Source organism: Cimex lectularius, unplaced genomic scaffold (assembly GCF_000648675.2).
Source record: "Cimex lectularius strain Harlan isolate CLEC.00 unplaced genomic scaffold, Clec_2.1 scaffold9, whole genome shotgun sequence".
Classification (NCBI taxonomy): Eukaryota; Metazoa; Arthropoda; class Insecta; order Hemiptera; family Cimicidae; genus Cimex; species Cimex lectularius.
This window is the reverse complement of record NW_019392733.1, coordinates 2,044,408-2,058,331: the sequence shown is the minus strand read 5'-3', so window position 1 is coordinate 2,058,331 and position 13,924 is coordinate 2,044,408. Positions and strand designations below refer to the sequence as shown.

Here is a 13,924-nt window from a genome sequence, read left to right as displayed (position 1 = left end):
ATTTTACGCTCATATCTTACATAAAAGTTCGTGCTTATCGAAATAGCATAAAAGTCTGCCTTTTAGTATTTTATCATGAACGTTTGATAATATAGGCAGTTATGATATTGACCTAAATTTTGTTACTTCTTTTTTGTTTCCTTTTTTGTAGACAGGTATAACCACTTTTAGACAATCGGGGTAGATTCTACTTACATTTATTACGTTACTTAATAATTTGGCCAATACCTGCTGTGTATTTTAGAATTGCTACTTTCAGACCAAAATAGTTGAGATAGAACTTTTTTGTATGACTCTACGGTCTTTAGCACCTCTCACTTGGTACAGTTCTCAAAATACAATTTTGTACTACAATCAACAGAGATATTTGTTTTTTGGCTTTTTACGTATTATAGATTTTTGCTTTTGTACATATTTTTAGCTACATTTAACAACCGATTTTCAAGTAATTTTCGCCTTTTTTCATGGAATCGATTAGACTTGATGAATCTGCAAAATGTAAGTTTAGATTATTTGAAGACATTATCATTTGAGGTTTTTCGTTTTTTAAATGTGGTACATGTGGATCAGCTAATAAGAAAAATAAAACAGTCCTATCAAATAGGACATTTGGAAGTTTGGCGTGTTTTATTTTCAGGAAGTCTTTATACTAATTCGATGAAGGTTTGATTTTTAAAAATATGATAGTGTATTTTTCATATTTCGACAAATAGAAAAGAGAATTTTTTTGTTTATTTTTCCAAAATATGTATTGTTAAAAACAGGTGTTATATAACATTATTATTAGCTGTTTGTTTTTTAAATATATATTTTTTTTAATATAAGGAAGAATCTATTTTCGGCTGTTTAATTGGCCTTGATTATAAAATTAGATAACATTTTATGTAAAGTTGTTTTTGTTTTCCTTTTTTCGTTTTGATTACACATCGATTTTGATTGGAATTTTAAACGGTCCCTGTAAAATAATGCTAATAAGGATTGGGTCTTTTTTTGTTGATACAATAATAAAATTAGATAAAAATTGCGTATCCAAAAAAAAATACAATCTATCAAACAGAACGTTAATTAAAAAGATTGAATTAAATAGGGCAAAGATCAACTTGAAAATGTGTAAGAAAAGCAAGGTAAAAGACGAAAAGTCGTCTGGAACTACAGTCTAAATATGACAATATTTTTTCCTTTTAATAGTCTTTATGATAAAGAGAATTTTGCATCACTAGTTATCGCACATAAGTTAATACATATGAGGGGTTTTACTTCGAAGTGTGAATGACACGTGTGCTTTTGCTTTCATTAAGCTCTATAAGCTAGTGTTTGCTCTATTCGGCTATTTGCAGATGCGCCTGGAGCTCCTCAGAAGCAATTTTGGGATCGGGCTCAGAGGATGGCACAACTGTGCGGTGTAGAGAAGGTAAAGGACAGGTTCAAGTACGATGCCATGAAGTAGTCCCTCTCTCAGAGTGCGAAGGATTAGGAAGAGTTTATTAAGAAGGATGCGCTTTAGTTCATACAAGAGACCTTCGTACCACAAACGGTCAAACGCTTGTGATAGGTGAAGAAAGGCCCCCAGAATTCTTTACTCTCTAGGGACTCTAGGGATCCCCTCTTCTGGAGATATGAGGACCACAACGCGTAGTATATGCTGGGTTGAGGAGTGCTGATGTCGGAAGTCAACTGAAGGTCTGGGAAAAGGTCGGAGGAGTTGAGTTATGGGATTAATCGTTTAAGTTGAGGATTAATCATTGATCTTCTCAAATACTTTTAGGGGGAGTAAGCCGATTGGACGGTAGGAACAGCATTATGGGATGGTTTACCGATTTTTTGAAATAGGATAATAATGGAGAATTTCCACGAGCGAGATTAAGCGGGCCAAAAGTGATTTTGGGCTACATGCCTAATAAGAACAACCGAAATGAGGGGAATTAGTTTCTTTTATTCATGGTGTTAAAGTGAACAATTTGGAATGAAACATTAGTTAGACATGCCGATGTTTGGCATGGAAACTTACAAATCGTTTTTTATCTTTTCAAATTTCAGACTGTGTATAAGCTCTGAGCCTATACTTGGGATGACAAAAAACACAGAATTCGTGTCACAATGGATTCAAAATAAACAAAAAGAGAAGTAGACCAACTCTAGAGGTGCCGCGCATTGCAAACTTATGCTGAAACAACTCTCATCAAGTCTGGCAAACTCACTGCCACAGTTGGAGAAGGCTAAAGTAAGAAAAGTGATAGGACTACCGGTTACTGGAGAAAACATCTCCACAATATGGGCATATTCAATGATGATCCCATTTGTAGATTATCCAGCGAGAAGGAAGAACCAGCCACTCATATCAGTTTTAAATGTGAAGCAACCGCTCAATGGAAATATAGCCTAAAGGATAGTTGAAAGGAGACCCTTTTGACATAAGTAAATTCGTAATTATATAACTTCTGCTCCATAGATATTTAGATAAATTAAAAATTAAAAGGACTAAAGCTCAAAAACAAAATCAACCTGATTTTTTTCAAGTAAAATTGTTTACACTAACTATTGTATTCCTATTAATTAAGCTTCCAAGATTTTTGGGAAAAAGGATTAATTGCCGTGCGAAACATTATATTATTTTTTACATCTCTCCTAGAACAATACACCTGTTAAACAATTGACATTGAGGTTTAAATGCTGCCGAATTGTTTACACTAATTATATCGTACAATTCTCACATTTTAAAAAGAGGAAAACATGACAAAAATTCATTCTTTCGTAAAAGTTACAAAGCGCTCAGACAACGGTCTTTCTTAAAAGGTCAATAAAAGAGTATGAAAATGTTCTACATAACAATGTAGATGTGCAGTGATCATGAATCTAAATGAAACTTCATACTTTTAACTGCGGTCTTAACGTTTCGCATTCTAACTTTACTACTGACTCCTGAGAAGAAAACCTGCCATTATCAATATAACACCCTTCATAAGTCTGCTGGATTTTTTAAATTGATTTATAAATTTAAATGTGTATATATGCTCTACGTGCCTTTTTGATCACAGTGTCTCTTAGCTGCAAATGCATTGTAAAAAAAGCCACTCAGAAAATTTGTTTTGATTGTCATGCAATGTTTTTCTACTCTTGAGATACAATGGCCCCAAAAAATGTACGCAAATTTTTTTTAAATGTCGTAACAGAACAAAGAACAAAACTTAATCATTTTAAAAGGTAACATGACAAAACTTCAGTATAAATCATTGTATCATCAAGTTGTATTATTCTTCTTTGTAGCGATTCTTTTTTCATTCTTTATAACGCAATAACTAGTTTCCAAGCCTGGAAGCATAGATTTTTTTTTTTTAAGAGAAAAGGTGTAAACGTTTGGCACAACTTTAGATTGTTGCTAAAAATTAACGATTAAATACTATTAAAAACCCCTAGCTACAAATTTGTAATTTATAATAATAAAATTTATAAAACACATAAACCCTGGTTGCAATAGACTCAATAGATTTTTTAGAAAACGGTTTAGAAAAAAGGCTAACTTTTTGCCATTTCTTTGGAAAATTAATGTTCTTGAAAAATTGCTAAAATTTGGTAAAATTTTGTAATTTCATGCTTAAACAGAACTTAAAGACCCTTCTGAAAAAGAAATGTGTATCAAATGTAATATCCATCGAGTGGAAATGGAATGAAACAATTAATGGGGGGAAAAGGCAATTGTTTCCTGAAAAGTTGTATTTTTCCTTTTTCTTTTTCTAACTCTTCTTCATATCGAAACTACATGTTTTATTTATCGGTGCTGCAATGATTCTTTTTAAATATTTTTGATGTTGAACTACTTTTGAAGCTTAAGAGCAATCAGAATCCTTTTCATTGTTAGGCAACCTCAACCCATCAAAGAATATGAACGGAATTATACTAGGATTGTTAACCATTTCAATATTTTAAATAAGTGCAATCATTTTTTTAATTTTTCACTTTTAAACTCCTCATTCAACACATTTTCCACGATTCTTTACAGGGGCTTTAACTACTGTTGATTCTTGATACATAGTGAATCTTCTTTACGGCCTTAATAACCCTTCTGTATATCTACTTTTCTTGTATTTTATCCGATCCTTGAGTCTGAGTCTTCGTAATTATGGTAAAATTGTTTTATTGTTCTGGAAGGTTTATTAATGCCCTTGATCATCCATCATGGCTTATTTTGTGAGGTGACCTTCAATTTTTTAACTAGGTAATAGTTAAAGTAGAATCTAAAAATCTGGAAAAAAAACCTCGAATATGGAATTAACTTCCTAATTATTAACATCGAAAACGTCTTTCTGTTTTTCAGTTGAGAGAGATTCCACTAATATCAAGTAATAAATCTGGATTTCTTGAACAGTAGTTTTGTTTTTTACAGTAACATCGACGGTTTGGGCAAAATTATCTGAAATACCAACACTTTCGGCCTTTCTACTTCCACATTGTCAATCATGGTTCTTGTCTGCCCTCTTACTCTGGTTGGGAGAGAGATAAAACCGATCAAAACCAGTGTTCCACTAGGGTACATTTTTGGGACCAAACTGTATCGGTATCGCTCCACATTTGGTACGCACGATAAATCTACTCACAATCATGTTAACGATACTGTCCACAAGATTGGTAAACATACTACCGGATGGCACGCCATGGTCGGTCTGAATTCTGTCACCAAGACACGATCTAACTGGTGTATTAATGAAATAGTTAACAACTTTCCTCCACTGGTTCTCAAGTCCGGTTGGGTCTGCCACTGGTACTAAGTCTCCCTTTGCATTCTGCAGATAATAGAAGGAGAACTTGTCGCGAATAATTGCAAATGCTTCTCGGATTAGCCATGCAGGTTGAGTCGAAAGAACTGTAATCCGTCATTAAGAAGGCGCATCCTGGATCAATGTGTTTAGCCCGGGCAGCCTGGACCTGGGCCCATTCCATACCTCCTTTAAGCATTTCACATCCATATGCGGTATGATGTCCGCAGCACTGGGCAATTAACTCTTGTGTAAATGGATGGGCAAAGCAAGCCTCTCCAACAATGGCTGAGATTGGGTAGGCCCACACTGCACAAACTTTGTTGACGTCTGAATTAGATATATGACTTCTGGCGGATGCGGCGCAATCAGGCAAAGGGTGTACGGGCTGCTTAACGGCTTATAAGCTCTAATTTGGCGGCCGTAACGTAATCCTCGCCTTTCTTCCAACCTGGATGTGTTCGTATGTATGGTAGGCCGGGTGAAGTCGACTGCGGGGTAACTGTCGTCAAATCTAGTAGATATAACTTCTCATGGGTGCTGAATTCGTGTCGTAGCTCCGCTTTGAACTTCAGTTAGCGCTGGGTGATTAAAATCCCTGCGTACGGGTCTGGTATAAGACAGAACACTTTCCCATATCGCCTCTGGCGTAATAGTGGTTCGGTGTTTTCGAGTAAGGGAATCAGATCAATGTGTCCGTAGCTGCACATGGCTCGAATGATCTTGAACAAAGGTCGTGGAATCCCCTGTCTCGGGGCAGTAGGGAGCCCGTCGTATGTTCGTCGCCATGTAACCGGGAGACATGTGGCGACATCGGGGACAAGAATGCCTCATCCACCCGATATGCTGGTCGACCTGAAGCCGTTCCCAAGTTTATCACACTCGTTAATGCCATCTGGCTAGTTATAATAACAACAATTTAGTACTAGATTGTCATTCTTTAAGGGTCAAGAACGACTAGCCCAAACTGTACAAATTTATCTACTGACCTGATCCATTCCAATACTAGCCACTGCCTATATCGAAGAACTTCTTACCACAGAAATGTGCAAAAAATGAACAAATGCATCAAGTTAAAAAAAACTTAAGCAAGAGCTTGACTATACGCCAACACCTAATCACAGGTGAAATATTGAAGACTACAGACAGCAGTCCTCCTGAACCCTACAACTGGATTTAAGCGATGACTGAAAAGAAGACTTGGACGACTAAGAAAATTGCTAGGGCCGAAAATCATGACTGTAAGAAACAAACACACTGCAAAACAATAACTCAACCCATTTGGACGGAGCAGAACCGTGGACCGAGAAGCCATCCAATATCCATCGTATTCAAGCATTCCGATCAAAAATGCTCAGAAGAATTCTCCAGTCGTCTCTCCTCACTATCCACAATAACATCGACATTCCCATTCATTCCCTCTTCTTGAACCTTTGGTCTCATTGTCCTTCCTCGCTAATATTTCCATAGTCAGAATCCTTCATGTCGACTTAAACGAGCGACGTTAGCCTAGAGACCTACCCTTAATCCTTCAGCGCGAGATTGTCAGCCTTATATCGCAAGACATGTATCCTCTGGGAGCCAGTGTTCTTATATCTTACCAAACCTTTGCTTGATTATTAGCTAGTTTATTTTCTACAATGGGATAAATGTGTGCAAGCCGGGGAGGATTATAAGCAGAGAGAGGATAGATGCTGACTCTTTTTATATTGCTCCAACATTAGCCTTCTGAAAAGAGCTTCAATGTCTTCGATGTTTTGTTTTACTTGTCTTTTGGATTTTGGTTCATATCATATTCTATTGGGATTTAATTCCAAAGAACATTTTTCTTATATTGCAATTCGAGATATTACTGAAAGACAAAATTTCAATTAATAAGTAGTTCACAAGAGCTGCAATTTGTCCTTCATTGCGATATTATAATTGCAAATGACTTGCGTGGGTTACACAATTTGAATATATAATTACCCTATGTAAATATTGACTTCAAATTATGTAAACAAAAGAGTAGTTCACTATGCCGTTAGTTAATGGGTTCATGTACATTTAGGTAACACCCTGGAGAAGAACCAACTTCCAAAATAATCATAAATCCTAATTTCCATACTCATACCTCTAGCAAATTTGATTGCAATTATTTATCGAAGTGGTAATTTTTATTGTTGAAAACTGTGAACTATAAAATGTTGTTTATATATTATTATATTCACTATTTTTCGTGGTCCACTTGACAAATTAATATCATTAAATTAACTAAGGTTTTAATTTGATAAAAAGGGGTTGAGGTGGGAGGTTAGTGCCCGAGTGGATCGAAGTCACGATAGCTCAGGTGGTAGAGTAGCGGCGTATCAAGCCGAAGGTCGTGGGTTCGAATCCCGCTCGTGACACTGACTTTTTTATCTCAACTTAAAACCTTAATTAATTGAATTATATATTATCTCAATCTGTTTTTGTAATGTTTGAATGAGTAGAACAATAAAAAAATCTAGTTCTATGGCCGGAAAAAATTGTGGACATAATTTATCCAGAAACGGTTATTCAGCTAGCTTTACTTGACTTTATTCAAAAAGACACTCAAAAAGTTCGTAAGCCTGGTATAAATAGATCTTTCCCAGTCTAGGCCTTTAAAAACATTTTAAAAAAAACATTCTGCTTCAATGTGAAATAAATTTACCAACTAGTTATTTCTGGACGGTTGAAATGAATTTAACGTTTTCTTCATTTTTTCAGAGTTACACGTGATCGATACCATGAACATTTTAGTACACCTGGTCAATTCCATTCTCATGATTTTGGACTTTCTACTCGTCGCTCATCCGCTCAAATTCACCCACTGCATTTATCCGTCCGCCTTCCTTCTGATTTATACAGCTTTCAATTGGGTCTACTCGTTTTTCGGCGGAAAAAACAGGTGAGGATTGGATATAAATCATTTTCCCATAATTAATGCAAAAATATGGAAAACCTCTAGCCTAACCTAACCTAATCCGTTTTAGGTACTACTCACAGTAAGTTGTTTTCCGACGATCCGGATTTCGAGCTTTTAACTCATCATCAGGTTGAAGGATTTCTATCGTACAACCACGTCTCTTGACATGAATTGCAAAAATGAATCCGTAATGAATGCAAAAGTGAAGAAATTAAAATGGAGATTTCTATTACGAATTTGTAAAAAATGATATAATAGACCTCTTAAATATATGTCTACTGTTTAATTATTGTAAATTCAATAATAAATTTTACGAAATGAAAGGGTTACCAATGAGGGTCTCCATTATCCCCACTTTGTGCCGAAATGTTCATGGGTAATTTCGAAAAAAATCTTTTCAAATCAAACAACAAATTAATTAAATCTGTTCATTTTTGGAAACGCTATGTAGACGATATTTTATGCATATGGTCGGGAACATTAGAGGATCTAAAGAATCCCTCCAACTAATTAATTCTTTACACCGTAATATAAAGTTTACATTGGAAATTAATAAAGATGGTTTTTGAACTTTTTAGACCTAAAATTATCCATAATAAACAACCTAATTAAAATAGACGTATATAGAAACTACAGACACTATCATAGCAGCGGATTCTTCCCGCCCATGGTCCCAAAAGGCTGCTGGTTTCATTTGGCTCATAGACAGATGTTAAAACTTCCATTAACACCTGCTAACTATAAAAAAGAACTAGAAACTATTAAAACCTTAGCAAAAAACAATGGATTTCTAGAAATATTTATTGATAGGTTGCTAGTTAATAAAAGAATTAAAAAATTAGCTTTAAAAGAAGCAGCAATAGGACTCAGCTACCCCACCACTAATGAATCATTAGGTTTCCGTTGTTTGCCATAAATTGGTGAATTATCGGAAAAAGTTAGTAAAATTTTTAAACAAGAAGATTTTAGAATAGCTTTTAGAAGTACGGGTTCACTTAAAAACATCCTCTCAAAACTTAAGGAGAGGTAGACAGCAAAATGCGGGGTTTACCAATTTAATTGTAATGATTGTGATATTTAATATATAGATAGAAATAAAAACGAGAGTTAAAGAACACTGGCCTAAATCGAACAAATTTTTGGAATTTAAAAGAAGCAAAACATAAATTCAGTTCAAATTTAAATACAACAGTGTTGCATAGTTCCAACCAAGGGAGAGAACTACATTGGTCTGAGAAATTTGAAAATAAAAAATGTAAAATTGAACATGGAGATAAATGCATTAATAATATAATCCATTTTGATCTACCTTCCATTTTAAATATGTGCATAAATAATTATGTAAACCTCCAGATAATTAAATCAATTATTTTAATTGTTATTATTTTTATAATAATTTAATGATATCAAGGTATTATTCTAATTTTTTATCTTTTATCTTTAATCACTAATTTAGAGTTAATTTCTTACAGTATTTATCAATATAATATTTACTTGTGTAATAATTCCCGCTTTTCGCACTTCAAAATTGAGCGCCATTAAAAAACCAGCTTCTCATTGGAACGACGAGTTGGCGGGGGTATCGGCGGGTTCACTTTTCCGATTCATGTCGAGAGACGTGGTTGTAGAACTCTTTCAACCTGATGATGAGCTAAAAGCTCGAACTCCGGATCGTTGCAAAACAACTTACTGTGAGTAGGAATTATCTTTTTAAAAGGATTGAACACCGCACTCACTCCATCATTTATCATTTCTACTAGTAATTTTTTATATTCTTTTTTTGCATCTTCTAAACTTATTTTCTATTCAAAGGATATTTTTATGAAACCCTTCAATGTATTTCGGGCACGTGCGCGAGGTATCTGAGTGGTTACCATTACAGTTTACACAATTTTTCGGCAATTCATCAGCGTTTTGATGCACTGGCTTGCCACGATTTGCACTTAACTCCTTATTCGGACAATTATTGGTAGTATGTCCATAAATTTATGACAGTGTTTACATTCATTCGCACTAACCTAACCCGACCCGTCCGTAATTTTACCGTACCTTAGCCTAAACATTCCTAACTTAACCTAACCCAACCCCTGGTAACACGAAATCAATCACATAAAATAAATTGTGTTTCCAGCTTAAAAACATAATGATGTTAATAAAACATGGCAAATACATAGTCTAAAAATGTAACGTTAATTTTCTGAAGTTCCAGGATTCTCAAGTTAAACCTTTTTTAACGTTTAATAATTGAGTATTTGGCTTAAACAGTTTTTAAAAAAATGTAAATTGCTAAGGAAAATGAACAAAAGGACAGATAACATTTGTTTTGTGTTTTAGATTTTTAATTAACATTTCAGTAGCGTCTATTTCCTTCTCTTGCTTTAATTACATCTCGAAGACGCCTCGGCAAACTTTCTATCAGTCTGGAAATGTCTCTTTGCTAGAGGTTAGGTCATTTCTCTTCGTGGAGCGTATCAGGAAGTGGTGGACGTGGATTAGTCATTTGAGGTTATCCCATAAATGTTCGATGAGGTTCAAGTCTGGAGATCGGGCTGGCCAGGATATAACCCTGATGTTATGCTGTTGAAGGTAGGTTTGTACTATGTGAGCGATAGAATAGGCAGGAATAGGATTGTCGTTGATTTCATCGAGGATAGGCAACGCATGATGTTCCAAAATGTCATCCACATAGCGAGTGGCGTCAAAGACCCTCCGAGAAACAACAACCAACTATGGGCGACTCACCATTGAGATTCCTGCACACACCATCACTGAGCTACGTTGAAAAGGTTGGCTCAGGGAAAAATTACAGGCTTTATACCTTTCATTTTGCCTTCTCCACACCATCTGGAGATCGAAGAGCAAATCTACACTTATCTGTTAAAAATATAGCAGACCAATCGACCAAAGACCAATGGCTGTGTTCTCGAGCAAAAGCGAACCGTGCAACGCTGTGTTCTGGTCAATTCTGGTCCTCTTACGACGCGAAAAGCCATCAGTCCATACTGATTTAATCTTCTTCGAGCAGTGCGTTCTGAAATTCACCTCCTGGAGCTCATGAATCGGTTGAATAACAGTATGATGCCGGTTTCGCCAAATTCTCAAAGTCTAAAAACGTTTATTCTGTAGTTCTGTTACCCTAGGGCGTCGAGAACCGGGTCTTCTATGGAAGGACCTCGAAAACGTCTAACGGCGTCTCGCAGAGTTTCATATGCAACTCCGATGGCACTATCCCCGGCATACCTGTTGGAACGTCCATCATCAATAAGTGCCACACCACGCGCAACATCTTCAGCACTAAGTGGCAATTTGAAGTTTAAAAATTGAAATTAAGACAACAAAGATGAAAACTAAACAGTTTATTGTTTCAGATTTCAAATGAGACTGAATAAAAATTTTAAATTCCGTAAAAAGTAAACATTGAAAAATCCGTTATTCTTGTTTTGGATTACGGATTAAGTATGTTTACCTCTAATTGATATTCCCAATTTAAAACATCGCATAAACAAATATTTATTGATAAAAACAATGAGACAAATTAAGGGCAGGATTTTCTTTCATCGAGAAAATTTTAAACAAATCAATTGGGTGGAATTTTTTGCCTATCAGAGTATTTGAGTGAAGAAGTCTCAAGACAGAAGCACGTGTTTTTCAGCTTGCTTTTTGGAACTTAAAACTGGAAGAGATTGTTGACATGAACCGTTTTGGTCATAGAAAGATTCATTGACACGTCTTTCATGCTTGATTGGGCCTTGTGAATAAACTGTTTAATAATTAATTAAGGTTTTTAGTTGAGATGAAAAAAAGTTAATGGCACGAGCGGGATTCGAACCCACGATCTTCGGCTAGATACGCCGCCGCTCTACCACTTGAACTATCATGACCTCGATCCACTATCGAGAGCAGCGGCGTATCTAGCCGAAGATCGTGGGTTCGAATCCCGCTCGTGCCATTAACTTTTTTTTCATCTCAACTAAAAACCTTAATTAATTGTAATGATTTAATTGGTCAAGCGGACCACGAAATTAGTGAATTTAAACTGTTTAATGTTGTTGCGAAACTTGCCAAACTACCAACTACTTTGTTTTTTTGGTTTAGGGGACACGCAAGAAGAAGCAAAAAACTTTTTTTACCCAAGAATATAATTTATATTTGGTTTTTTAGTGGTTATTGAGTGTTGTTTTTCATGGTTATAATTTTCTGTGATACACCAGAAGAACATTTTTGTCAGCCCATAATTATGCAATTTGAAAAAGTTGTTTATGTTTTTATTACATTTATAGCCATCCAACACCAAATTACATTTGCACCATATTAGTGCATGCTTAATAGTATTTTTTGGGGGCCATAATTGTTTTATAGATACTTTGTGGATAACGCTGCAGTACAATTTCTTAAAAAAATTGAAAATATTTTTTTGTTACATTACATTTTTTAAAAATATATTTATTTATTAAAGTTGATCAAGCCAAAAACATTGTAAATTAAATTAGAATTATTTATTGTTCTACTGAAAGATTAACCAATATCTTTTGGATGTTTTCAATTAAACATCTCAAAATAATTACCGATTATTTATCTTATTAGGTTGAGACATGAGTAACATTGCAAGACAGTATTTTAATTTTTTTAATTGAACTTTCGTTTCAGATTTGGTAGAGATTATATTTACAAGGTCGTGGATTGGCATTACCCAGGTAGCTGCTTTGTGTTCGTCGTTGAAGGGGTTGTCCTCGTTGTCTTGATCCACACAATATTTTGGCTGCTTTTTCTAGTGAAAAAATCAATCTCAGCCTGGATACTTAGAAAGAAATTGCAGGTCAAAGAAGACTGTAAAGTCAAAATGAAAACATACTGCGGTAAGCAATACTTAGTATAGAATCCTACATGTCGATCCTTAATTAATTGTTTCGTCCATATATCCAGAAATTAAGCTTAATCGTTTATTATAAAACTGGTATTTTCTGAATAGTAAATTGTTCTGTAAAATAGTTAATATTGTTTTAATGTTAGTATTAGTTATTTAATGGCTGTCCTGAAAAAAGAATTGTTATTGCTGAAAGAATTTGTTCTGAAGTAATATGAAATAAGTATTTTTTACCGTTAAATGAGGAGTTGTAAAAATCTCCATGTTTCACTTTTAAGCATTTATTATCTTTTGCTCAAGTTGTCATTTCAGGGAGTACTTGTGATCATTAAGACAGTTCTTTGTGATAAAAGGACTGTTCACAATAGCGTCCGGTGCGCGACAAAGCTCGATTCAATTCCCTAGTTGTGTAAGTTAAATTAAAGATAAATTCTACAAAAAAAAAATTGTTTTACCAATCGTCCAAAATGTCCTGGCAGATGGGTGAAAGGACAAAACGCCCGGTTCTGAAGTGTATTTATTATCCAATGTACTAATATATCATAATAATTATTTATTTTTTAAACATTTCTTTAATAATTGTATTTATATTTTTAATAAACGTTCGACACGTGATTTCCAAAGATTATTGAACCAAATTTTTGTAATAATTTTTATACTAGCCTTCGCTCGTATTGTGTATTATTTTTTTTTCTTTTGTAGAAACCTAGTACGAATTTCTGTCTTATTAGTTTTTTATTTTATTTTTATTATAAAATTACTAGTCAGATTTTGTTTCATGCTTGCCTTAATAATTACGAAATAATGTTAATACTTACATTCAATATTGTTGTACCCTCTTTAATGTGTTTCATCAAATAAATAAATAACGACAGGGTATAATTATTGTGGTACAAGTTGTACTTATTATGTATTACTGATGAAAGTTCCTTCGATTTTATTGAGGTGCATCTCTCGCACAAATTATTTTTTACTATTATTATTTAATTAGTAATCTTTTTCATTATTTAATCAATAAATANACATAATTGCAAAAAATTGTTCATATTTTGAATAAACATTCCACGTACTCGTTGTTTTTATTATTTAACTGCTTTCCTCAAATCATACCAAACATTCAACTTTACGCGGATAAAGTGGAAATTAAATCTGATCATAGAAAAGTGTATTTATTATAGTCTATAAACTGGAAATTAAAACTCACATGCTACTGTGTGTTATTACTGGCCATATAATAATTATTTTAAACAATGTTGTACTAATTAATTATTAAAGTATGTTGAAATTCCTCTCGAAATAACAAATCAATTTTAGAGTTATTTCCCGTCAAATTTTTCAATATTTTAAGCAGTTCAATAATTAATCGAGTAAAAAGTTCAT

General features: G+C 34.2%; 1 protein-coding gene and 1 non-coding gene across 2 annotated transcripts in view; both read left to right on the top strand.

Moving 5' to 3' along the window:
- The window catches only part of LOC106665409 (protein rolling stone), a 76,017-nt gene extending 62,506 nt beyond the window's left edge, over positions 1-13,511 (top strand). The window contains exons 6-7 of the mRNA XM_024226914.1: positions 7,482-7,662; positions 12,328-13,511. Coding sequence (XP_024082682.1) covers positions 7,482-7,662; positions 12,328-12,556 — 410 coding nt within the window. The 3' untranslated portion in view covers positions 12,557-13,511. The remainder of the gene's footprint in view (positions 1-7,481; positions 7,663-12,327) is intronic.
- Trnad-auc lies at positions 7,066-7,138 on the top strand. Its single transcript has one exon. It is a non-coding gene; the product is annotated as a tRNA-Asp (tRNA).
- Positions 13,512-13,924: the final 413 nt, after the last annotated feature.